The sequence below is a fragment of the Bombus pascuorum genome, chromosome 15 (assembly GCF_905332965.1).
Source record: "Bombus pascuorum chromosome 15, iyBomPasc1.1, whole genome shotgun sequence".
Lineage (NCBI taxonomy): Eukaryota > Metazoa > Arthropoda > Insecta > Hymenoptera > Apidae > Bombus > Bombus pascuorum.
The window spans coordinates 3,197,816-3,225,693 of NC_083502.1; the positions used below are offsets into that span (position 1 = coordinate 3,197,816).

The window sequence follows — 27,878 nt, forward strand, 5'->3', positions numbered from 1 at the left end:
ACGCGCGAAAGAACGCAGAATCCGTTTGTTGGCTGCGGAGAAAGAATGGCATTGTCCGAGGGGAGGATCGTCCGAGAGGATGAGAAACTATGTCGGCCGGTTGGCATCGATTTGGCAGAAGTAACGGGAGCCAGAGTGCCTGCCAGAGGAGGAGATTCTACATATAGAGGTAGAAGCGAGTCGCGAGCCGATTCAGTCTGGGTGAAGCCACGCGACATTACGACGTTGTGCCGAATCGCGCAAGTCTAGCCGCCGCTTTTCGTCCAGGTGTCATATTATCGAGCTTCGACCGAGTGACCGCGAGAAACACCACGTGCTCCTCTCTTCTCTCTGCTCGCAACACAACTCGAGGTGGGGCATAGCTGATCGATCTTCGTCTCAGCGTGAGTCACTTTATGCAGAACCGGACTGCGGATTTTTCTTCCCACACGCGTTTCTATTAAGCTAATGGAACGAGTGGAATTTCGGTAGAAAATCGATCTCGTCCGGTGAATATTATAATAATAATCGGTACGCTGTATAAAGGCGAGGGATAGAAACAAGCGGATATAAGGTCTAGCGAGAGCAGGTAGTGGAGGTAGATTTTTCATTTTCAAGGAAGATGAACATCAAATTGGTATTACTTTTTACTGTATACTGGTCTTGGCTATCGTGCAATTTTATGGTCAATGGTGAGGCTATCGTTGAATAAATTTACACGTAGACAGTTGTTTCAATGGACAGTGATTTGTTATGGGGCGGTCCAGTCGAAAAAGGGGAAGAATTGTCTGTTATTTGGACGAGCTCGAGGGCGTTGCTTGAAACAATGAAATTAAGTGTTATTTTTGAATCAGTTTACTTTCTATTTATTTTTATTTATTGTTTATCGATGCTTAAGATAATCTATTTTTACACGAAGGTAACAGTTCAATGAGAGAGAAAGAGAGAGACAGAGAGAGAGAGAGTGAGAGTATTGTGTATTGGAATTTAGAATTGTCAATAACACGTCTGTTGACTACGACGAATACGCCAAGATCAAATATACTTGCGAACAATTTGTTCGCAAAGCTAGTAGTTTTGAAAGCAAGTGTCAACTGCGGTCTGGTTAATTAACGATCAAATTAATAAACAAATGGAAATAGATAAGACAGGAGGAAAAATTATTCGTTTATAGATTATCATTTGTTTGTCGACTGGATGCAAATGGGAAATAAAATTTCACTTGCAAATTAGGGATAACAAATAAGTTATTTTTCGCCTTTCGTTTTTGAATGATTTTTATTGAAATAAGAAATTTCATAAGTGAATAAAATTGTGTCCAATTTTGTAGCGCGCAGAGTATTTAGTAAATATTATTAGTAAATACGAAATTAATATTTATATTTTTGCGTAAACATTTCGTATTTGAAGAATTTATTTCCACTATGCTGTCGCCTATTTTTGTTCCTAAACTGCGCTTCGCATACTTTGCTTGTCTTTGCGTATTATACGATTTTCGCGCATTTCTCCAATTTTAAATTTCCTACGAATGCAGCACGATCGTTGCACGGTGATTTTTTCCAGCCGTGAAACGCGGAAATTCGAATTTCTCGTTCAGAAATTTCTAACAGTTCACAGATTTGAATTTGAATTTCGACGGAGACGCAAGATAATGATTTCGTTACGAAACGTGGATTGTTGACATTGGGCACTCGAGTTTACATCGAAATATGGAGATTTTTTCCTTTTTTTTTTTTTTTTTTTTATTTCAATCGAAACGTAGAAACGTCGATTCGAATGGAGATAAAACGTAGAAGCCCGAGCTTCTACTTGAATACGCAAAAGTTCTCGTAGAAATTTCAATCGAAATTTAAACCAGTCGATAAAACGAATCAAATCTCGCAGATACGAGAATTAAATTGAAACGAGAGGAGAAAGGAAGAATTATTTGAATTTTAATCGAAATTCGAAGCAAGAACACTCGAAATCATTAAAAGAGGAATATCGAAGATGATTAATCCATAGTTTGGTCACGGTTGTACGTTAAACTTCGGATACGTGTGTATGTATACGAATTTTCGATTACCAACAACTCCGATGTTTACAACGCGCCGTACAAAGATTACATCCTTATCGTGAGATCCTTGGCCGGGGATTAAATCAGGATTATCGATCGCTCCACTTGATTCAGATTGCGTGGAGCATGCAATTCTACGATAATGCAGCCAAACAGTTGAACATTTGTAGAAATTTTCCACCTCTTATGAATAAGTTACGTACGTTGTGTAAAATATATTGCAACGTGTAGAAATGTTTGATGAATAAATTATGCTTGTTTAATGTATTATACGCTGTACGATGTTATATAAATGCTATATTATATTATAAATTATTATTTATACCTACACGGATACATATTGAAATTTCATTAACATTGCAACGAAATACGACTATCGCGATTATATTGGCGAAATTTGATCAGAAATGTATATAATAATTGCAGGCACAAATTTATTCAAAAATTACTACACACCATGTATAGCCAGTTTATAGGTACAAGTGTTAAAGATAGGGAAACTAAATTTCTATCGAGGTTTATTAATACGTAGTTGGCAGATGTTCATGCAAATTCATATTTTTATGAATGGAAGTGGACTTTACTCTTTAAATGATATAACCAGTATCTTGATTTGAATAATCATAATAACGATAATAATTTTTATTGATTTCCTTACGGGTTTACAACGTCCCACTACCTTCATCTTCTATATATAAATACCACGTATGATGTAATACGACAAACATAGCAAAATTCGTATATATCAGGCTGTGCCAAAAGTTTCTTTCGTTTTCTAAGAAAATAACAGATGTACAACGATTTTTCTTCTATTGGAACAGAATGAATCGTACGTAACCCAATGAAATGATATAGAACAAAACAGAATGTGCATCTGTTTCCTTATAGAACGAAAGAAACTTTTAGAACAACCTAAAATATACATTTAACTATCCTAATTTTATAAGAAAATAATAGATGCACAACAATGCTTGTTTTATTGAAATAAAATGGATCGTACGTAACCCAATGAAATAATATAAAGCAAAAGATACTGTGTATCTATTGTTTCCTTATAAAACGAGAGAATCTTTTAGGACAACTAATATATCACTATAACATATCCTAATTTTATAAGAAAATAACAGATGCACAACAATGTTTGTTCTATTGGAACAAAATGGATCGTAGATAATCCAATGAAACAATATAAAGCAAAAGATGCTGTGTATCTATTGTTTCCTTGTAAAACAAAAGAAACTTTCAGGACAATCTACTACATACATTTAACTGTAACATTAGGTTGTCCGAAAAATTTCTTTCGTTTTATGAGAAAATAATAGACGTTTTTTGTTTTATATTATTTTCTCGAATTACGTACGATCCATTTTGTTCTGCTGAGAAAAAACACCGCGACATTTCACAGACTTGGTTTCACCGTTGTAAAAAACACGTTTGCGAAAGAAAGATACTTTTCGGACAACCTAGTACCTGTAAGCAATGCAGTCGTTGGTTTTCATACGTCAGACAAAAATAAAAAAATTACCTGTATATCACTGATCGATCAGTGATGAATTTTCCCGTATCTCTTTTATAATTCATTATATTTCCCTATCAAGCTTTTGATTGGATCTTCTCAACATTTTGAAAGTAACAACGCTCGTTGTTTTAAACTAAGCTCTTAAAAAAGCTGCGTTACTTATGGGATGACTCGATGTAACATTTATAATACTTTAAAGCAAAACCTTATCCCTCCCTTGTCCTAGTCTCATTAATTTAACCTAATCTTAGCTTACAATCCTGCTCTGTTCTCAGATTTATTCCACCTGCAAGTAGTATAATAGCAAGCAACTATGCTACCTTATTTTTCACTCTTGTTGGTCTATAGTCATCAACCCTTTAATTAAGCTACGTCTCTTCGCTTCTCTTCTTATCTTTTATTTTCCCATTCTCTTGCTTCCCATTTTCAATATTTCTCGTAATTTGTTAATATCACGCGTGTTTAGATCTTCCTGGAAATGTTCTCGATTTGTATTTCGTTGCTTGTTTAATACAAGTGGAAGAGATTCTTTCTTCAAAAGTTTCTTTCGTTTGATAAGGAAACAATAGACGCACAATGTTTTTTGTTTTATATTAGTTTATTGAATTATGCAGGAACATGATAACAGAAATAGAACGAAATGGATCATAGCTAATTCAATAAAATAATATAAAACAGAAATTGTTCTATTATCACCTTAGGAAACGAAAGAAACTTTTCGGACAATCTGATACACATCTAAACTCGCGCTCTAAAATTTCTTTGACGGAGGAAGCTTCATATACTTTGCTCGGTAGCGTTAAACTTGCCGCGAATCGCGTCCTTTCCGATACGAAATTTCCTACAAATAATAAAAATTTCCATTCTACTTATCGATATTTTCTGTCCGGGAAAGGTCGCAACGACGATTCAGAAACACTTACGTAGTCCTTTCTTTTCTTTTTTTTCTTTGAAGCTTCGAAGCTTTCTATGTCGATCGTTGAAATACTTTGGCGAGCCACTGCGTGCGAAACGACGAAGCAAAACGATCCGAATTTTCCCGTTTAACACGATGAACAGCAAGTTTCGATCTGTCGATAACGCGTGACCGAGACTCTATCTTTCTCCCGTGGTATAATTAGCCCGGCGATGGAAACGCAACGATAACGTGCTCTTTAACGTCAATTAGCCTTGGCACAATGGTAGAATTCGATATCAATTAGACCACCTCAATTTCGGCCTGTGCAATTTAATTATCCGCGTCGTCAAAGTGTCACTGGTACGGTAAATTGCTAATTAATTGCTTTCTGTTTCGATCGTACCTGCATTTTCTATCGTTTCGTCAAAATTATCGTTACAATGCGGCGGTAAACTCGACTTGCAGTGCGGTCTTTTCGTCGAGTTTTTGCCAGTTTCTTCAAGTTTCTTTCATTCAAAGAATCCTTCGAGTTTTATTCTTATAACACGGTAGAACTGCGTTTAATTGAACTTGTCGGTGGACAGTTTATATAATCGCACTTCATAATAATAGAAACTCGTCGATTTTCCTTGCAACCTGTTATTTTTCGTTCACGTAATTCGAATAAGAAAATACAAGCAGTCACGTTCGGGTAAGCAAGCTCAACCAGCCAAAGTGCAACTAATTGATTCGCTAAAATTCAAACGGCCCGGCACGTTGTATCGTTCCAATTCGTTACGCGAATATTTGTGAGTTTTTGAAGAGTTCAACGACACGAACATTCACAAGATGCGCATAATACGCGAGGATATGTCAAATATCCAGGCTACTTAATTTGTATTTAGCTTCAATTGCTTTGATCGCTGTTCAGACAAAAATAAAGATAGGGGCAGAATGGAAATGCAAAAGTGTACACCTGTGGTCTGTTTCTGACGATAGGAAATAATATTGTGTTGGCAACTAAGTGATCGCGGATTTTGTTATTACCACCTAATTACGTTTAAATAATTTAAATATTTATATTATTTAATAATAATATTATTAATCTAATATACTTATATTTAATTATTAAAATTATTTTTTTATATAAAAAATTACATCACCTACAATATTTATATAAATATAATATTCATAAATTAAAAAATTATACATACATGTATGTATCAAATTTTATAAAATATTAAATTAATAATTATTTAATAGTAATTTCTATCTTTTTTTTTACTTGCTAAACTTGCTTTTTTTTTACTTTACTACTCACCTAATTAGATGGCAATGACAAAATAGTTAATTGCCACTTAGTTGCCAAGCCAATTTCAAACGAAAAGCAGACTTAGTTCGAGGTGGAAAAAAGAGAAATACAGAAACCATAGTACCAGTTTTCTAAAATATCTACTTTCGTTTATCCAATAAAAATTCGAGATACGAGGAAAAGAAGGAGGAAAGAGAATTGGGTATTTTTTTTCTTTGAGATTGCTTTCTTCGTCAAATTTCTTTATTCATCGATACTTCTGTTGGTTTCTATAAATAGGAAATTTGTGAGTACGAAATCAATTAAAAATAGTAGATGTAATCTTTGAAAGGTATAGTAAACAACTTTCATTTTTTATAGAGTGAATGGGTTTGCGAAAACAAGAAACGCATAGTACCAGCGACGAACCTGTGTCTCTTTATCAATTCGATGTTACGACGCGAGAAAAGCGACGCTTCCGAACGATTTACAGCCGTCCGCCTTATTTCTCGCGTTTTTCACAGTTCTGTCAGCCGCGATTTACGACCCCGTCCCACTTATACGCGCGTCTCCGAACTCGCTGATAACGAAATCGAAAAACGACGCGTTTACCATTGTGTTTCATCGCTACTGACAAATTCCGCATCCAGATATTTCCTATTTATAGAAATAAATAGAATTATTCATGCATGCTTTTTAAAAACAATTTCCATTTCTCTATTCTTTCTCTTCATCCTCTGTTTCTTTAAATTTATCCATCGAGACCATTACTGACAAATCACGCATCAAAATTCTCCCTGTTTATAAAAGCGAATTAAATTATTCATAGATATTTTTGAAAAAAGATTTCCTATTTTTTCCTTCCTTTCTTTTAATTGTTTCTTGAAATTCAATGGGATGGCTGCTGACAAATTCTCTGACGAAATATCTTCCATTTGTAGAAACGAAGAAAACTACACGTGGATACTTGTGAAAAGAAGAATTTCTATTTTTCTTTTATTTTATTTATTCCTTGCACTTCGACGAGACGGTTGCTGACAAATTCCCAATCAAAATATTTTCCATTTGTAAAAATGAACGATATTATTGATGGACACTTTTAAAAAAAGAATTTCCATTTCTTCTTTCGTTTCTCTATTTCTAACAATTCGAAGAGATGGCTACTGACAAACTACGGATTAAAATATCTCCTATTTTGTAAAAATGAACGATATTATTGATGGCACTTTTAAAAAAAGAATTTCCATTTCTTCTTTCGTTTCTCTATTTCTAACAATTCGAAGAGATGGCTACTGACAAATTACGGATTAAAATGTCTCCTATTTTGAAGAAACGAACAAAATTATTCATGGATACTTCCGAAAGAAGATATTTCTATTTTTTCCTTCCTTTCTCTTAATTGTTTCTTGAAATTCAACGGGATGGCTACCGACAAATTCCCGGGACAAATTATTTCCCATTTGTAAAAATAAACAAAATTACTCGTAGATACCCGCGAAGAAAGAATTCCTATTTTTCTTCCCTTTAAACTCGACGAGTTCTATCGATGAAATGAACGTTGAATTTTTTAACGGGCAGGCAGATTGACGTGGACCAGTTCGTGAGACATGGAGCAAACTGGCATCTCGATAATACAGACTGGTGCGATCACCGCCAGTACAGCGGGAAAATCGAAAAGCGTTGGTATCCCGTTCAATCCGAGCTCCAGCATACAGAGTGCCACGAAGAAGTTCAAAATACCATGTGAGTCTGCTCTCTTTTTCATTATTAACGGATTTTCATTGTTAATTTATAGAGACCGTGAATTTTTATATATTCATTGGAAATTTATCTCTGCTATTTTTCTTACTTATTTATATCTCTTCAGATATCTTCTTTTTTCGTATAACACTTTCGTGAAATTCATAAAAATCGAGGAATACTGAAAAATTAGTCAAATTATATTGCATATCAAAAATGTACAGATGTGAATAATACTCAGCGTGTAGATTCCATGTTACAATGGAATACACCGAAACGGTGTTAATAATCAAATAAGAACAAGCGAAAGCAACGTACTATTTTATACAAACAATGCTTGGAATATGTCTTTTGTCTAAATGAATAGGCTTAAGAATAATTAGAATGTAGAATTTATCCAATAGAATTTTCAATGTATAATAATATTTGTCAGTCTAGTTATAAATTAACAATTTTGTTTCTCAGCGATAGAAACGTGCCAGCGAACAAAGCATAACGTGTAATGCTAAAATATGCTATATAGAATAATAAATCATAAAGAATAGAATGACGATATATATATAGTTCTATCGTGAAACTAAACATTCCTTTTAATGAGAATGTAAGCGAGCGGCGCGACGACGAAAGTTTCGATTCCGCGAAAGTTCGTTCACCTGATGATTAAAACGCGACGCGTGGAAAAAAGAAAAGAAAAAAAGAGAAAGAAAAAGAGACGAAAGGACGATTCGACTGGGTCTGGTGGGTTGCTGGCATTGCTTCGCCATGGAATTCTACTAGGCGGCCTGGTGGATAAAAATTCGATCGTACCGCGTAGAAAGGTGCTCGCTGGCACCGGTTCCTCTCGGGTGAAAGAAAAGAAAGTACCGGCGACGCGGCGTGCATTTCAGGAAATCGGGTTACCAGAGATCTCGTGATCGACCGGAAACTCCGTCACGTGAAACGAAACCCGTGACCACCGAATGATCATCGGCAGACTCTGCTTGTGTTCAGCGCGCAACAGATGTTCCATTATCGGGAAAAACGACAAAATAATTTGCATAGATGATTCACGTTGCTGGAAACAGCATCTTACAGAGGAGAAAATATCGATATTGCGTGGTATCTTTCCAAGTCTAGTTTTTTTTTTGCCATGGAGCAAACTAGATCGAAGTAGAGGAATTATCGCTGTTCAAAGAAGGTTCGCAACGATTATACTTTGATAGTTTTTCGTCCACTTTTGGTAATTTATTATTTGCTAGAAACGCGTTGCTCGAAGCAACGTATTATAGACGATATTCTGTCGGTTTTCTGATCTAGTTTCTTTTTCGCAAGGGGAAGATAACTAGATTAAATAACTAGGGAAGAGTTATCGATATTGTTTAAAAGAGGTTAACGAAGAGTGGCATGGGCATGTTTCGGTTTTTCGTTTGTTTCTTCGCGAAATTGTGTTATATATTAAAAGTAAACTAATTAAACGATAGACGCTTTGTTTGGCAAATTTTTTTTTTTTTTATTTTATTTTGGTTATTTTACAATTTGTCCTTATAGACATTTGGTAAAGTGTTATATCTTGTTGGTGAAGAAAAAAAAAATAAAAATAAAGAATAAATATAGCATGTGGGCGGCTACCCCCAGCGGGGCGCCAGCTTCGTTTTTTCTAAGTTATATCTTTTATGTTGTTTGGCAAATTGGCTAGAAATTTGAACGTTTTACATTTCCCTTACGAAACATCGGAAACGATACGTTTTTATTACTAATAATTGGCAAGAATGAATTTTTCTCCATGTCTACAGAAACTTCGGTCTTAAAAAGCTTCATAACCATCGTATCTACTCGTATAGTTCTTTACGAAACTTTAGTCACTTATCCTTATTTACTCATTTGGTTGTTTTTTTTTTTCTTTTCCAAATCGAAAAATCAACTACACTCTGCTAAGAAATAGTGTTATTCTTATTATCCAAAGGAAATTACCAACAATTTTATTATTCAGTTAGTTCCTATAAAAGTTTCTAGGATCTGTCTCCAAATGTTACTAGATTGCATTGAGTATCACCAGACGAATTCGTTCCTTGATATCTTCATAACCTTCGTATTTTCATGTCGAATTTCCATGCAGTAGGTTAAAATACGGCAGGTGAATTATATTTACACGTGTTGAAGTTTGAATAAGTCTACGATGAACAATAACCCGGAAGATGGCTCTATTCTTGCTATTGCGTGTCATAGTGACATAGTGTGAGATAATTAGCACCGTGTCATTACCAGTCGCTCGAGACTAATGACGAACACTCGCAAATTGTTTGAACTATTAAATCCAATAGTTACTTCGTCTCTGTCCCATTATATTTCCACGAAAGCAGGTCTATTCAGGCTTAAACATTTTTAGCTTTTAATTAATTAAACAATATCGTTCGTCGCTAGGATCACGGAGGTTAAAAGATCTTGTTATTCGAAATTCGAGATTTTATTTTCGAGAAATGGAACGTGAACGTGATTCCACGAAACTGGCTTTCGAGAAAGGTCAAGAATACCTTGTCCTTTCTCACGATGGCAAAAACCACATGGTTTCCATGTCGAGTAAGCAGATTCGAACCTGGTTTCTGCAAGCACCGTTATGGAAGCTGAAGGCTAATCGTGCTAATTTCCCTCTTGCACAATCCAACCACTGTTACTAGAGAAACTGTGCAGTTACAAGTTACCAATTAATACGTCGAATTAACGCGTAAAAAAAGAGGTTCTACGTGGCAAGAAAAATTCATTGATCGCCAAGTACTTTAACCGAATGAAACGAAAGAATTACACGTTCATTCACGTGTTAGTTGATCTTTCAAAGACTGCAAACTGTACACGTTCTAATAGTCAAAAGCAGATGGAATTAACGTTACAAAAAATGACATAGTTTGGCATACTGTCGAATGAGAAATTTTATTAACCATTTCTATAAAATAACCTTTCTAAAGAAGGTGATCTAGCGTCTCACGATGCCCACAGCATCTAATTTCATTAGACTTGTACAGCTGTGGTCGAAAGAAAGTTTATAACTGGAACGTGGGTTTTTAGTAACAGTACACTAGATACTTTTTCTCACGTTGACAACAACAATTTGTTTTTGCACATCGTCTCCTCGAACCGCTCAGAAATCTCGAAAAATATGAACGGTAGAAAAAAATGTGTCGATAAATTCCCACGACATCGAGGTAGATGTACTGTGCTCTTGTGCATTTCACTTTGAGATGATCTTGAAACCTCTGGTGAAGAACGGTGCGAATGGCACAAGTTTATTTTGAAAACTTCTGAATGTCGGCTACAAAAACATGTGATAAAAGATGAAGGTCTCCTTTTAAAAATTGTAATGTTGACTTCATAAAAGATTTCAAGGTCACCGAAAGGTCAAACACACAAGAGTATAATACGTTTCTCTGCGTGTCGTGTAATTTTCTCTTTGAAACCCTTCCTTTTTTTACATTGTCCGTAACTTTTTCGACTACATATAAACTTTAAAACTACAATTATGATACGATATAAACTATAAATTTTATAATCCGAATTGCTGATAGATCTCACAGAGGATCTCCGTTGAGGTTACATCGCAGTAATCGAGAACGAAAATTCTTCTTTTCATATTTCAAATTATTCTTTTCAAATTCGTTGGTTTTGTAAAACAGTCGTTTAGAAAATGTAATAAAATTCCAACGAACTTCCTCCGCCCTCCAATTATACGATGAATATTTTGTTAAGAAAGATCGAAAGGTATGAAAGAAAAATTGACGACATTGGAACATCGTTCTGTTCCCTTTGGAGAAGACAAACATGAAGAAATTGGATTCGCTGGTGAAAACGAGAAATCTAAAGACACTAGGGCAAGAACGAAATGTTCCCACCCTGAAGATACAGCTTAGTCAGTTTGATTAGCTGGCCTGATTTATTGAAGCATTTACGAAGCGTGTTCTCACGACTGTCCCACTTGCGAAACGCAAATCACACGAAACAACGTGGCCATAGGGGCGCCACGATATCGAGCCGATATAATCGCCGTGATTTCCCTCGTTTTCCACGTTCCAGATACTTTCGCGCGCAACTTTCTTTCCGGCCCGCAAGAGTCCTCGATAAGCGAAATCCCATGAGATTTCTACCTGCAATGCATCCGAGCGCCCTGTTCCTTCGTCATCTGCGCTTGCAAACTCGGCTAATAAACACGCAGGGATCCTGAAACGTATTTTTCCGGTGAAAACTGGTCTTTACGAGGCGTTCAGCGTGGTTGAAAATGGTCCGTGTAGAAAGTTAGACGCGACGCGTGTAAGCGTGACTGGCAGAGCGGAGAATCCTAATCTCGTTAGTACTGTCTTTGAGCAAGAAATCGCGATAACCAGCGTAACGAGTGTTTGTCGTGTGCAGGAACATGTGTTTTGCGAACAGTTTATGCAGCGTAAAGCATATCGTAATGTAGTAAATTGGCAGAAGATCAAAGCCAACTTAACTAATTCCAACTTTGAGCATTAGGTTGTGCGGGTAACTGCAACGAGTCTTTCATGTGCAGCCAGATATGCATCATGCGGATATTTATAGGGCTAACGATTTCAACCGAGCATTTCAGATACCCAGGTACTCAGGTACTCGTGAGACAGCCAGGTTTACAAAAATTGGCCGGCTACCTGGCTATCTCACCAGACACCTCGATAGTCATAATGAGAGGAACCCATTTCAGCAGTCGACAGGAGACACCAGAACAATGAAAGAGGTCCGTATGAACATGTGTGCTATCTTGTTCCAAGTTAGAGCCATTTGTTCTTGTTTCCAAGTTAGATCCATTTTTGTGTTTCCATAATTCGCAGCTACTTATCTTCGTTCATAAAAGATATTACTTAGAAAAAACGAAGCTGGCACCCCGCTGGGGGTAGCCATCCACATGCTATATTTATTTTTTATTTTTATTTTTTTTCTTCACCAACAAGATATAACACTTTACCAAATGTCCATAAGGACAAATTATAAAATAACCAAAATAAAATAAAAAAAAAAAAACTTATCTTCGTAAGAGTTGGAAGAGTAATATACACCTGGAATTTTTGAAACATTGCGAAATTCCTTGATACGACGATCGCGAGCTTGCGGACAGACCGAGCGATAAGTAAGCAGTTGCGAATTAATGAAACACGAAAATGGCTACGCGACTTTGAAACGAGGACAGGTAGCGCACACGTTCGTAAAAAAATTCTTCATTGTTCTTGCTCCTCTTGTGAAATGGATCCCATGAGTTATGGTACACCTTTATCATTAGAAAGGAAGTGAAGTAACCTGATTAATGCTGTGGATATTTATATATCTTAACACTTTACCGACCCCTATCGGTTCAACAGCATACGCATTCTCCCTGGCGCCGGCTCTGTTTCAGTTTAGACTCTCCAATACCATTCTTCTCGTTCATCGCGAACGGTAAGTTTTTCAAATTGGCATAAAACGGTGCGAGCTTACAAAGCAACGCAACTGACGCAACCGAGCAAGGTACTTTAGCACTAAATAACAAATTACTGCTCAAATAATGAAGAAGATTGTCGGAGACAAAAAGCCGATTAATCGGCTATTGGTCGGTAAGATGTTAAATTGCAATACGATATAATAAATTGGAAAAGAAACGAACTTTACTCAATTAATATCGTCTTTGAGCACGAGACTTCGGTAAAGGAGGACTTCAGATGAAAATAGCAATTTTTCTGTTATTATGGTGGGCACGTGATATGGTTCTATTAGACACCAGTTAATAAAGCGTGTGAAAGAGAGAAAGAGAGAAAGAGTGGGAATTGTGTCGTTTCGGAGAGGGGTCAGTGGACGTTCACTGCGAACTTGGCTCAATGTCACACGTGTAACTGTTGCAGCTGTGTAAGAGAATTCGTGAGATTAATTGGCGATGGCACGACGATCGAAGCGACGAAGAGACAAATCTTATCGGCTTGACTAATCGCGTCGAATGTTTTCAGAAAAGGGAACCGATAGAGTTAATTAACTTATTGTTAGTCAGCTATATTCGTGACTCGTGAGATATGGTAATCGACGACAAGTATTTTTTAAATTATGTACAACATGATAATTCCTTGTGAACGCAAACATAAGCATTCGTATCAGGCACTTTTACATAAATGTACGAGGATTTTGCTGATTTCGAGATTTCAATGGTTTGAATGTCTTTTTAATTAGGTAGAACTTGGCTCGTTTTCATTGCCAGTTAATTCAAAACTAATCTTGTGTCGTACTCAAAGAAAGATTAAACGGAATTTTTAAATCTTATCCCAAACATAATCAAACTGATTCAAATTTAATTCGAATCTAAGCCAAACTTAATCAAATCGCTTCAATTATTTTCAAATAAACGTAGCAATCGATTAATCTACATTAAATTTTTTAGTCTATTAACACTCGAGCTTAATTAAACCAAATTTATCGAAAACCCAATCACTAAAACTAATTCGAACCTAACTCAACCCCACCAAACGAATTCAAACTTAGTTCAAACCTAATACAACGGCTTCAAATGCTTTTTACAATAAAATTTCGTCTCCTAATCGTTTTCTGCTTACACACATTTGTCGTCTTTTTTTATTAAAAATCTAAACCTAATCTAATCTCAATCATCCGTTATTATTTAAAAAAAACCAAATGAATATTATATAAAGCGAATCAGAATCGCCCGATCGATGAAATTTGACGACAACAAATTTTTTCCTTATTTAGATATTTGGAGAATTTGTCGAGCGAAGAGATGGTCGGGGTGAACGTGTTGCGGAAAGCGCGGAGGCGACGTTAATTGGAGCGTGGAACGCTCGAGCAAGAAGTAGTCCTCGATCTTGGGAGCTTTCGCGCGTGCTCTCGTCGAATCGCGAGCTATATGGGCCGAGGAACGACTAAACTGCGGCGAGACAGAAATTAATTCCGCGCGCGCTTTCTACTCCAGTCTCTCGGCACGCTATTAATTCGAGAGGAACTCTATTGTTTCAGTTTCGAGCGTATCGAGATATTTAACACCGGCCAGCTCGTAAATCACGCGATACAACGCTACATTTTCTTAATCTATGTAAAACATTCGGAGATAGGTTAACTTTTCAATAAATTCTCCTAGACGTGGAATCTAATTTACAGGATGATACAAATGTAATGTAAATCGATATTTAAACAGATTTGATTAAAAGTTGTTCTTATTAGAAATTCAAATGTACGTTAAGTTGTCAATAAGTTCTTATAAACGCGAAGCTTTATATACAGAGTGATGCAAAAGTGAGCCCTAAAAAGTAACGGCCAGAACCATATTGGAATCTTGGACATAACCTAACCTAAAATTTAATTAATTAAGTATTTAATTTTATTATGGAATATCTTCATTACAGATAACGATACATTTTCTAATTTACGTAAAACATTGGCAAAAAGATAAGATAATCAGGCTTTTTAAAAAATATGTCAAATAAATATAGAAAATTAGTAGGGTCGAAAATCATCATGGTGTAAATCAAGATTTTGAGAACTTGAATTTAATCATATACTTCGAGTTGAAAAAATATAATGAATTTTTTATTACAATAAATGCAGAACATTAATTAGAAATATGGGTATGGGTGTAGAAAAAGACAGCAACGATTATTCGTGAATACTTGACGATCGTGTGAATGTTAAATTAAGATGGTTTCATCCTATTTCACGCGAATTAATCCTTTATACGTTACGTAGTGAAAAATCGATCGCTATCGAACTTTCTATCGTTACGTTTTTTATCGACGTAACCATTTCCTTCTTTATCGAGCCACGCTATCGAGTGATTAATGATTCTTCTCACTAAGAGCAGATGGCGTGCTGATTGCCACCATAAATTATTAATTGATGCAAGCTATGGGGAAACTGGCCGTTTCTTATCGCGTTTCATGCTCGAAAGGCAGACGATCAACCTTTCACTCTTTTCTAAATCACGGACTATTACTTTCTAGAATCCTAATTACGAGCAGGTAACTTTCATCGTAATTACCGGCAACACCTACGTCCCTCGTAATTCTGCTATTATGGACACCAGATATCATCGCAAACTTGTATACACAATCTTCCGAAAGAAGAACTTGGTTCTAACATTAATAAGTGAGAGAGGCACTTCCTCGTTCCTAACTCAAATTGGCAACAACGGTTAGAATGTGTTGCCACCATTATCCGACCACTCATTCTATAAGACGATTTACATCGCGCTTTTATGTAACAAACATTTTTTCGAAAGTATTCAATTATAATATTAGGAATATCTTAGAACAGTGTTTTAAAATCAATTCGCTTCTAAGCACTGAACCAGAATATTTATTTCGTTAACTTCATTCAATGTATACTTTGATTTCCACGTGATTAAACGTTTCTCCTTTTTGTGTTATTTTATCAACGTATTCATTAGGCATACCTAACCCCAACCTAACCCCAATTTAAGAACTGGTTTCTCTAAATTTGTTTATCGATACTCTAGTTCCTTAATAGGTTACCTTACCTGGTTCTCATAAATCAGATGAAACAAGGTGGAACATAACCGCAACATTTGTATAATAATTTACCAGTCAGTAGCAATACCAATGATAGCAATGCCAATGAATTGGCAAGTGATAAGTTTAAAGACTAAAGTAAAATTTCATTCATGATAGTAGTGCAATTATCTAAAACGTTATGTGAATGCGCAGATTGGTGCACCTGATTCTACAGAGATGAATAACACCAGAGTCGATCCTTTTCCAATAATTAGGCTATCATCAACATGGAATCGTACTTGAAAGCCGTGGCAAACGTCAATGACTGATCACTGTCACTCTCGATGGGACGCTAATGGAAATTGTGCGTGACACGTGTTGCCTTCTAATTATATCCGGCCGGCACACGGTTAATCACGAGAACTCTGCCGCAATTCTGGGGCAGACGTGCCTCCGCATATCCTCCGTCTAACCCTATACACACCAATACGCGGCAATTTCGCGAAGAATTTGACGCATCACGAATCATCGAAAAATCGAGCCCTGTTAGATTTTTCAAAAATATATTTTACGCGACAAACGAATTCAACTGGAAACCAGTTAAAACTCAAATCAAAACGAACCAAACTAATTCGAGGTTAGCCCAAAAAACCTAATCGTTTCATGCAATTTGCAGACAAATCTGCGACCGAGTAAACTATCAGGTTACGTCAAAAATGTTTTTCTTTAAGTTTCGAAATTTTCACTGAAACGATGACTTTGTATCGCAGGATACTTGAAACTGCACTTTGCCAAGTTTGACGCCATTAAGGCTACTTACGCGATTTTTGATGGTTCACCGTAACGGTTATGGTGGCCATTTTCTCCGCGCGAAAGTATCACGATAGTAAACCTAATGAAACATTAATGTCAATATGATATTTTCCTTTTATTTTTTCCCTCTTATATACCTCGAGAGTGGAAAGTTGAAGTTGAACGTTAGCTTATTAAAGCGTACCGGGTGATTCGTGAAATACTAAATTCTAGGGAATTATGGGGATAATTGGTAAGAATGACACGGTTAGATGTATAGGGAGATTCATTCGGCGCGTCATCTCCGAGCTACCTGAGAATTGTGGTTACAATTGACGGCGATGATTCGTTTATCCACGATTTATTTTTCTCAGAAGCTATAAAAACTTGCTAATTTACGATTAAACAAGTGCATTTCATATATTCTTTAAACTATGTAAAACGAGAAGAAACGTTACAAATATAAATAAGAAAATTTTGTTCTATCATTAGCAATTAGGAAATACAAGAAACGAGAATGTTTGATAAACACGAATCTGATAAAAAATTATTTGATGCTGCTGGCTTTCGTAAGAAGACAAATTACGCAATGTATATGTATCGCTGCACCGCGAGCGAAACTTTTCGCATGCATCTTTTAAGCTTATTCAGAAACTGCTCGTTTGACCTATGCTATTGATTTCTCCATCGCTGATACCGGCTTTATCATTCCTAGCACACGTATACGTAACAGTGACCCGAGATTACTGCTCTTATCCACGATAAGTAGAACAGAAGCACTTGTAATCAGGCCTACGAATCGTTCAACACAAGCATACAAGCCTCGCTACATTTTGCTTTTAAAAATAACATATTTCTGTTTGAAGATCAGAGGGGACGAATATGATAAACGATTTTTAAATTCACTAGTCGATCGTATACGTATTGAGTTACATAATGCGATATTTAATGACGCATTGTGTCAAGACGTAAATTCCTTGGTACTATTTATCGATAGGTAAGTTTTTAGCATATTATCATAGGCGTAGAGTAGACACTTCTTTCGTACAGGGCTGTACAAAAGTAAAATGGGAATAGCTTCGGTGGTAGAACATCTCTTGTTTGGATATCAAAGGTAAGTTATGTTTCTTATGGTATAGAGGTTGCTTAAGGTTTGCAAGCTCACAGGTAAGTTAAATTCTGAGTATATTTTCATGATTTTGCTATGTATATAGGCTTAGTCTATAGGATGATACAAAATTTGTATGTGCAGTTTAAGATCCGAATAAACTTAACGACAGTAAGTTGGATTCTCAATATGTACATAATTTCATCTATTAGATGGTACAAAAGATTTGATCACAGACTAGTTCTTATTGGGAATCCAAACATACAGATTAAGTTTGCAATAAATTCCTGTAACCATCGCACGCGGTTTCATCCATAGGATGATACAAAAGTAATGTAATTATTAAAGTAACCAAGTTTGATTTACAATACCTCTTATCAGGAAGCCAAATGGAAATCAGGTTTTCAATATATTCTCGTGTTCGTGCAGCTTCATCTACAGGACGCCACAAAAGTGATGTAACCCTCGAATTAAGCAAGTTTCATCAAGAGTTTCACTTTATCAAGAGTCCAAATGCGAATTAGATTGCCGATAAATTCTCATATTCACGCGGTTGCATCTACAGGACGTTACAAAAGTAACATAACCTAGAATTTAACCAAGTGCAGAACGAAATGGCTGTTATCGAGAGCCGGAGGGCGACCAGGGTTCTTCCAGGAATTCTAATCTAGTTTCCACGTCTATCTAACGTTCTATTCAGAAATAGAGAGACTAGGCAGCCGGGAAGGATGAAATTTCGCACGATCCAGGGGCAATTTCATCTGGAAACGGCATCGATCGAGCGTGCACGTTCGCGGTTACCCTAATGAGTCGCAGCTAGGGGAAGGCCCCCGACGTAATTAAGAAAATTGCAGGCGATCGAGCGTGGATCTTCGTTGCGCCAGGAAAATCTCGCACGTGCTCGCCAGCGTTATTCCGGCTTCCGGTTCGGCTCGAATATCAGCTCGTGCCGCCTCTAATGTTCACCTTTGCCTGCCCGCTTGCCCTCTTCATTATGCATTCACCGCGAGTCCCTTCGTTAAACCTCTTTCTTCGCCCGATAGCCATCTCCTTGACATCTGTATTCCAACCGAGCCTCTGTTTACTTTGGCGCCAGCGATATCGGTCAGCATTGCCATTACCATATTCCTAGATCCATTAGACAGACCTTGTTATGAGGAATTTTAAATTTACGACGGCTGAAAGCGTTCCAGCTCTTAGCATGGAAGTTGCCCGCGTTATATTAAATATTTTGAAATTTCATTTACGCTGCAACGAGTCACGACGTAGCCGTGATTACGTTGGCAAGGATTGAAACAGAGCTGAAAACGTGGCTATGGAAAAACACTTGGACACCACTGCGTTTATTATTGTAATTGATGTATTCATTGATTGGATCTGATCGTTTTATTCGTTTTATCAAAGAAAACTATCCGTTTTATGTTTCCAATTGCCTACAAATTTTTATGAAGTCCTGTGGACATAACGTCATTCCTAGAATCCAATGCTGACACATTAAAAATGTTCTGTTTTGTGTTAACATCTAAACAAAGTGACCTACAGCCTTATCGAAGATTCAACTAAGGAAAATTACCTATTTCAATAAATTCCATTTACCATAAATACCTACAAATTTCTATGGAGTCCTATGAAGATAACGTCATTCCTAGAATCCAATGCTGACACGTTAAAAATGTTCTGCTTCGTGTTAACATCTAAACAAAGTAACCTACAGCCTCGTCAAAGACCCAACTAAGAGAAATTATCTGTTTCAACAAATTCCATTTACTACAAATACCTAAAAATTTCCACGTAATCTATGACCTACCGAGAAGCTATCGGGACCATAAAATGACCGTCTTATCGAGCATTAAGCAATTCAGCTACACTGACAGAATCAAAAATGAATTCGCAGCGAAAGGGTTGATAGAATCGCAGGAATTCCGATATCGATGTATCGTCATTCTCCTTCCAATTGGCAGCCACCTTCGGGCCTATGATCGGCTGTTTTTCCATCGACAGAACATGGCCTGGAGTTCCGCCGCGTCATCCGACGACCGCGTCTCTGGCAATGACTGTGCGTCCACTTTCCTTACAAAAATTGCCTCGCAGGTTCAGCTAGCGTAAGACAAAAGACACACCGATCGATCACGTCTCCGTCGCGTCGATCCGGTCCCTCGATCTTTCACATACAATCATAGTTCTCTCCCTCTTGTCTCGTTACAGGGCTGAGCAATTTGATGAGAGAGGATGCATCCGGCTGGAAGACGCTGTGCATTGCCGTTAGCGAGGCGATCGGCACCGCCATTCTGGTCTTCGTTGGATGTACAGGATGTATCGGAAGCTTGGGTGTTCAACCGAACCTGATGCAGATCTCTCTGGCCTTTGGACTAGGTGCCATGATAGCTATACAGGTGAGCATTTGGAAAGTGGCTGCGAGTCAAAGTTTTCGCGCCACATCTTGGGTTGTCGTTAGGGAAAATGCAAAACCAGGGCTTGTTTCATCACAGACGACAAAAGTTAACGTATGTAACATCGTAACGGTCGCTGGAAAATTACTGTGCATTTCTTATCTGCTCGGATCATTGGCTGGGAATGAAAAATATCATCAACAGATAACAGCCCATGCGTGAACGTGCAGTAAGTTTTAACGTCAAATGGCTGAAAAGAAGAGTTTAGGAGAGTGAAACTTGGCTCGGTGATAACTCCACGCTATGGGGTTGTTTCTCGCGTAACGGTGCTGGCCCGCTCGTAAGAATAAAAGCAACTACGGACAGATTCGTGACTATTTTACAAACTCGTATGCTGCCTGCGTGCAAACGAGATAATGCGAGCAGAACGGTCATTTCGACGCGATAATAACGCGAAACCTTCTAAATTAATCGACACGTTTCTTTTGCGACAAAACGTCGTATAGTTGAGTGGTGAAGTCGTGCCGCTGACTTGAACGCGACGCAACATTCGCGGGATTACGTTCGACGTGAATTGGGAAGCCAATGTTTTAGAAACAAAAGGCAGTTCATGCATGTTGCGTACGATTAATCGAATCGATGGCACGCGGTAAACAAATCCAAGGTTTAACCAACATCTTTCTACGTTATTTCTTATGTAACTTTTGTCGAATTTGTAATTATATAATTGAAACGGAGTACACGTTTCTCGACATTGTTGCAAAGTTTGATTTTCTTCACCTGATTCAATATTTAACCGAGTAGATGTTACACGAGTATAATCGAAGAAAAGATATATTGTCATTTCACGTGTACACTGTTAGCTCTGTAAATTATTTTCAATTTCAATTTCAATGTATCTTGGAAGATAAAAATACACAGTAATTTCTTTAATTTCTTTATCAGTAGGTGTATATAAGTCGATTCACAGGTGGAAACGGTTAATTCCACATTCTGAAATTTGGAAAATTTTATTACCAACGTATCGATTAATTCACCGATCAATGCTTGTATAATTTCATCGATCTTCTCTACTTTTTCTTTCGTATAGCTGACAAATTATATGTACGTCATCGCTCAAAAGTATCTGAACATTTGTCTATTTGTTACAAGATACGATGATTAATGATATCGCAGCGATTTTTATAATCGCCGCGGATGATTCCTAGTTTATCGTCAACCAGTTAAGTGGGGAATTTAGTTTTAGAAATATACACGTCGAACGCAGTTAACACTTTGACTGCCACGTGGGTCATACATGATCCGCCACGGTTTCTGCCGTGACGCCACGGCGGTCATTGATGACCGGAGCGCTTCAACTTATTACAATTGTAAAAATTGAATGAAAATTCACAGTTAGGCCATTTTCAATATAACCGATAAATAGAAGATACTTTGAAATAATAAGTGTCCCATTGAACGTTTAAACATTATTGGAACATCGATAAAAGAAATGAGAAGAAATCTTGCACCTAACGGTGCACTGTGTTAAAACGCTTTGAACATAAACGTGGCTCGTCGATACGATCTGGACAATAGGTGGTCACCTTTTTGCTCCGATTCTTAGCAATTTTTCATCCTAACTGTTTAACATTTTTTTATAGCACTCTCTGCAAAATTTTCGTGCCAGCTACGCTTGCCCTTCTTTCCTCTGCATTTTGTGTCGCGATCTTTGTCGAATAAGTATATTTCGCGGCTCTGGTGAACGGCACTGTGTAAGGTGCGTTGCGAGTGCCATTCTAAAATCTGATACCTTGATGTTTGTCTTTGTTGCTTGTTTATAGAGCATCGTCGCGTTTGAAATCAATGTATTTAACAGTAACTCTAAAGCTAATTTTGTATACCACTCGTGGGTTCTTCCACGTATTGTAGAATATGCTATCGTTTGATCTGACAAATCCACAACACATTTTCCTCTGTTGTGATCTACCACTACCATTGACTTATCAGAAACATAATTTTTTTGACCTCTACCATTTCAGCCGAATGTTTCGTCGAGATCATAAAAATAATCGTAAAACTGTTTACTAATATGTTCTACACGTTTCAACGATATATTCTGCACGTTTTGCCTACGACGAAACAACGAATGCGAATGGTTTGTTGAAATAAACGAAGCCTTGTTGTAATATGTCGCTATCAACTGCTAGCAAGGCGCCACGATGGTCCCCGTGACCACCAATAAGATGAACGGTTCCCATTGGGGAAGAACGTCGTCTTACATCATCAACTTATTAGTATTTTACCATTATATGCTTTGAATAATAAAACGCGTGATTTCGACGTGGCAGTCAAAGTGTTAACTAATTAATATATATATATATATTTAATTGATATATCGTTAATAGAAATCGACCAGATATTTGTCCGGATACTAGTCAAACATATTATATGTAGTGGGAAAGCTATTTTCACATTTTTAAATTTATCTTGCCACGGGAAAGCTAAAGTACTTTGAATCGGCGAGACGATGAAAAATTTACATTGATCGATCGGTTGAAAGAATATCGACTGTGCTACGTTATTTGTATGTTTGGTAATAACGCTGTCGGTTGCTCTAGCTAATAAATTATTCCGTAACTTAACAATTCGCCAATGCGTCAGATATACACGCGCTGGCTTATAATTAATTCGGGGTTAGTCTAATTAATTCTAGTTCCGTTGCTCGAGAAACCAGATGCTAATGAAGTTCAGATAGGTTGATTTGATTGAACCTCTTGCTTTTGGCACTTCTAAAACTCATCCACTGCTTACAATTGCTAATCAAGCCAATCCAAACAGGGAATCAGAGGGTCAACGACTAGATTGAAACTCTATCTTTAGACTTCCGGGAACTCGCAATAGCTTCGATTTCAATCACGCTGACGCTTGTAAATTCTTGAATCTCTATCCGACTTGTCACTTTTCTGCCGCGCTATTCCAACTTTTCTTTTTACGCTTCTGCCATCTCTCTGTTCCATTTCATACATTTTCCATCGGTGTTCGATTCCGGTCGTGGCTTCCACCAACCCACGGAACAAGCGAACGATGATAAAAATTTACCGAGAGTGGCTCACTGATTTATCGTAATGTCTAGTTTGCCAACTTCTTCGAAATTTACTGTTTCGGCTGTTTTACTTTTCGCGGCAATTCAAATTGCAAGCAAGAAAGTCGATACGTGAATTTATTACTTTCTGTCGTCCAGCAACGAAAATTCCTTTGCCCTCGTATCGTTTGTTCCTTGCTCTATCGTCGTCATAATCACGAGGCTGACACGCGGAAATTTCCCTTTTCTAATTGCACTCTCGATACTTCGTTTATCCCATGTCAGAGAAATGGCAAATTCCCTTTGCTTATCCAAGTTATCGTTAATTGGGTTATCGTTAAGTGACTGCGGATTTTGCCATTACCATTTAACGTAAGTCACTTAGTTGCCACCAAATAGATACCAAGATATTCGCTTACAGCGGAGGACGAAAGAAAAAAGTAGTACAAGAGCGCGCGATAATTGCAGAGAAAAGTGTTACAAGTGCCGAGAACAATTAAATTACCGATAGACGGAGTGCAGATGACTGTTATCAGCATGGTAGAAATCTAGTAAAGAGTGTTATCGGTACAGCAAAGTTACAGCGCAGCGTAGTTATTATACACGAGTATGAATTTGAAACTTTCTTCCGTCCACTGCTGTGCATTTAGCAATTACTTAATTATCGAATATTTATATTCCCTGATGTTTCTTGTCTCACTGTGTTATTTTACTTTCCAGTGTATTGGACACATCAGTGGAGCGCACATAAATCCCTCCATAACAGTGGCAGCTCTGATCCTAGGAAGAGTCTCTCTGCCCATGACCTTCCTCTACATTTGTTCCCAGTGTATCGGTGGACTGATAGGCTTCGGTCTGATTAGGGTAAATCATCGCTCGATACTACCGCTACAACTACCGTACTAAGTGATTGCGGCATTTATTACTATCATCTAATGACAAAACCCGCAATCGCTTAGTTGCCAAGCCAATAGTTCAAGATGTTCGCTACGATGAAAAATTTGCGTTAATTAACAGGACGCGAGATACAAAGGACAAAAATATCTGCGTAGCAACCGTTGGTGTCGTTTTCTAAAATTCGTAGAAACCAATGTTCAAAGTACATGCGCGTCCTAGCGGCAATTTTTCAGTGCGTAGAACTCGAAATGTTCACTGATCTTTTTCTGTCTAATTAATGACTCTTGACTAGACTCGGTTGTACACGCGATCAGTGACTCTACGAATTTATACTCAATAATGTTTACAATACAAATAAATTCACTGTGTGGTAAATGTATATACAGTATACGTATAATACAGTGGATTATATAGGGTGAAACAGGTAAAACGGATAGAAGAGAAATATGCGAAACAGAACTGCGTGGTATCGCCATGTGATTTCGTGTAAATGGTTGTTCGATAGTTGGAGGTCGTACGAAGGTCAAGTTGGATTTTTCGGACGGGATGACACGTTTCTTTACGTAGCATCGGCAGTGCACTGGGACGTTAATAAATCGTCATTACATAAAACAATGTGTTGGATCGCTCGCACGAGGTATATCATTTTCTCTTGCAATTGACTTTCATTGACCTTGAATGTTCTTGAACGTGTAGATCATCGTACGGGTCTTAAAACGCCACGCTAGATGCTACGTAAAGAAGCACGGCGTTCCATTTGAAAAAACGAAAGTGATCTTCGTATGACCTCTACGCGGCCATTTATCAAAGAACTATTTACATCGAATTATATGCTCCACGACATCGTGCAACGTTTGGTTTGACACGTTTCTTCCGTCGCCAATAACAGCCGAGATATTTAGGTGGCCTATTTTAGTCCCACCCTGTATATGTAATAAATAAGATCGTACGATAATTATAAGAATGTACAAAATACGATGGTACAACACAGATCTAGTCAGGAGCGGATTTACCTCGACGCTAACGACGCTATGGTGGCCCCAAAAGTGCTTGCGAAAAAGATCAACGAACAATCGATTGTCAGAATCGCATAAAATACATTTGTCAGTTTACAAAGACTGGGATAAGAATTTTGGCTCGGCTGAAACGACGTTCGTTGAGTCAACACGTATAGCTGTTGAAATATTCGAGACGTCCATCGACAACTCGATGGGTCCATTCGAAAGTGTTCAGAAGGATTGTTGCGTTTTCTAAACTGCGCGAGAACCCATCGAATCCTCCACTTGAATAATTTTGCAGGCAGTTCTGCATCGCGTGGCGCGTATTTTAACCACCACACGCAAAGTTAATATTCACCTAGTCCTGACAGATTACGCGAAGGACCTCCGAACGTGAATATTAATTTCCTATAGGTTTAACAAAAATCGACTTATCCAGGTACCTTGGCATTTTATAAATTTGCTTTAGAAAGGTGAAAGGTTGGGTCGAAGGTGACCCAAAGCGATCATTAGCTTCAGGCCAGCAAAGAATTAAATCCGCCATTGGACGTGACAAAATTTTATGCGACATTTCGATCGACACGTCGGTAGTTTTAGCGTTAAATCGAACCCCGATCCAAACTCCTCCAGCTTCTTCGATACAGAATTCTTCGATTTCTGCAGGTGATAACACCGGTGCAGCTGATGTACACCGCGCAGGGGGCAGGAGAATCCTTCTGCATGACGGACGTTCACACAGATCTGACCACTCTTCAGGGTGCCATGGCGGAGGTTTTGGCCACTGGGCTTCTCGTCTTCTTCGCGTGCGGTGTATGGGACTGTCGAAACGCCGCCAACACAGACTCGACACCGATGAGGCTTGGCTTCTGCATCACCGTCCTGTGTCTCATTTTCATCCCATACACTGGCTGCAGTTTGAACCCAGCAAGGACACTAGGTCCAGCCGTCTGGAATGGCTACTGGACTAATCATTGGGTCTTCTGGATTGGCCCAATCGGTGGCGCTATCGTGTCGTCGCTGCTGTATCGATGTCTGTTTCTTTGCAAGACTACCGAGTCTGAATAGCGGACAACGACGCAACAGTGCTGTAGGACGGCGATGAATGGCGATGGTAGGTTTTGCAGTTGCAGGATCGAGATTATTAGGAATAGCGAATAGCGATGGTAAAGCGTCCATTTGTTCCAACTTATCGCTGATTAGCCTTCTGCTACGTTTTGTTTGCCGCAGGACAAACACGGGATAATAATAGGGCGACTCGTAACTTGTGCGATTTTCTTCATTCCAAGACTCGATATTGTCACGCGGAAGAATCTATGAACGCGCTAACCGAAGCGACTCTCTGGCGATAATTTCTTAATCATCTGAATTAATTATAGAAATAATTTTATAATTTTTTTATTTGAGAACACAGATGTATGGGAACATATATAGCGTATTGACCGTCGCGCTGATTTTATACACGATGTCCCCGTATCGATGGTACAACCGTGGAGAGGGTGAATGTACATGAAAAAATAAGTCGAAAATGTGGAATACATTTTTTTCATTCGAGGCTTCGTTTTCGAGAAAATCCACTTTATATTTCGTCCGGCTACGCCTGCGCTTGACCGTCTCGTGGTTAAAATTAAACATATGTCGTACGTTTATGAGCAATAATAAAGCGTGTAACCCTTAGGAGTTACTTTATTAATGCAAAATTTGTTGAAAATGCTGGCCATCGAGCTGCTCACCGAATTCAATTTTTAACGCATTTTCCGCTTTCATTTCTTTGTTTGTACGGTTTGTATCGAGATCCGTTTAAGCAGGACGTAATCAGGCGCACGCGCCCCAGGACCTCAAGCATGGAACGCGCATACAGCCGACTCATTCGACGATTCACAGTTCTCGTCGTCCTCTTTCGTATAGAATCGAGAATTCCTGGCAAATTTCTTTCGTCTTCGTCGGTTTCCGCTCTGTTCGCTCGATCTCACCTTCCGCAACTGATCGATACGACTGAGGGGAAGAGGCGGCGAGAAAATAGATCGAGCCACGTTAATCCACTGTCTTATTGGTTTCAGCGAGCAGAATCGTATTCAGATGGTCCGTAGTTCACAATTCGAGCGAGAAATCCTAATCGTGTCGCGGAAGCCGAAAGTGGGGGACGATCGCAGGGCCGAATAAAGGATGGAGGATCGAGAAGAGGCGGAAACTTCGCGGAACGTCAGGCGAGAAGGACTTCTCGGTTGCGCAGACCGATTTTCCCAAACGATTCGTCCTCTTCTTAGATCGATATCATCTCCTCTTACGTATATTTTTCTACGAAGTACGTAATTTTCAAAGTTTCGCGTAATTTCGATGGAAAGTTTCCGAGAGGGAGAGGAGAGAGGGAAGCATCGTAGAATAAAAATTGTTCGTAGAATTCTTTGTCTGAGAATGAAACGCGAGAAAGGATTGCAGATTGTTTTCGATGCCTCGTTTATCGAATGGGTAGGTCACGGAAGAATCGAATTCTTCGATCTATTGCGTTTTTAAAATTACGAAATTCAGAATTCACCAAAAGCGATCGAGATGTGTGCACGCAGAGGCAGAAATAAATTTGATACGTTTTAAGAAACTCTCATCGTGTCTTTTCGCCGCTCCTACCTTCTTCCATCCTTGTTTGGATTTTTCATTCCCAGAAAAAAGGAAAGTATTTCATTAAATTCGTAAGTTTACGAGATCACGAGTAG

The 27,878-nt window shown here is 38.0% G+C and overlaps 1 protein-coding gene across 4 annotated transcripts in view; it reads left to right on the plus strand.

The window, feature by feature from the left end:
- Nucleotides 1-27,878, plus strand: part of LOC132914699 (aquaporin-like) — a 54,265-nt gene continuing 26,387 nt past the window's right edge. Inside the window, exons 1-6 of one of the 4 annotated variants that reach the window (XR_009659651.1) lie at nucleotides 1-383; nucleotides 7,301-7,465; nucleotides 20,027-20,214; nucleotides 23,996-24,139; nucleotides 25,834-26,285; nucleotides 27,235-27,763. Coding sequence is in view for 3 of the 4 variants with exons in the window: in XM_060974028.1 (XP_060830011.1) it covers nucleotides 7,330-7,465; nucleotides 20,027-20,214; nucleotides 23,996-24,139; nucleotides 25,834-26,235 (870 nt within the window). In the remaining variant the exon portion in view is untranslated. Of the gene's footprint in view, nucleotides 384-7,300; nucleotides 7,466-20,026; nucleotides 20,215-23,995; nucleotides 24,140-25,833; nucleotides 27,764-27,878 lie in introns of those variants that run through there. The other 3 variants (XM_060974028.1, XM_060974027.1, XM_060974026.1) reach the window with 3 other exon arrangements.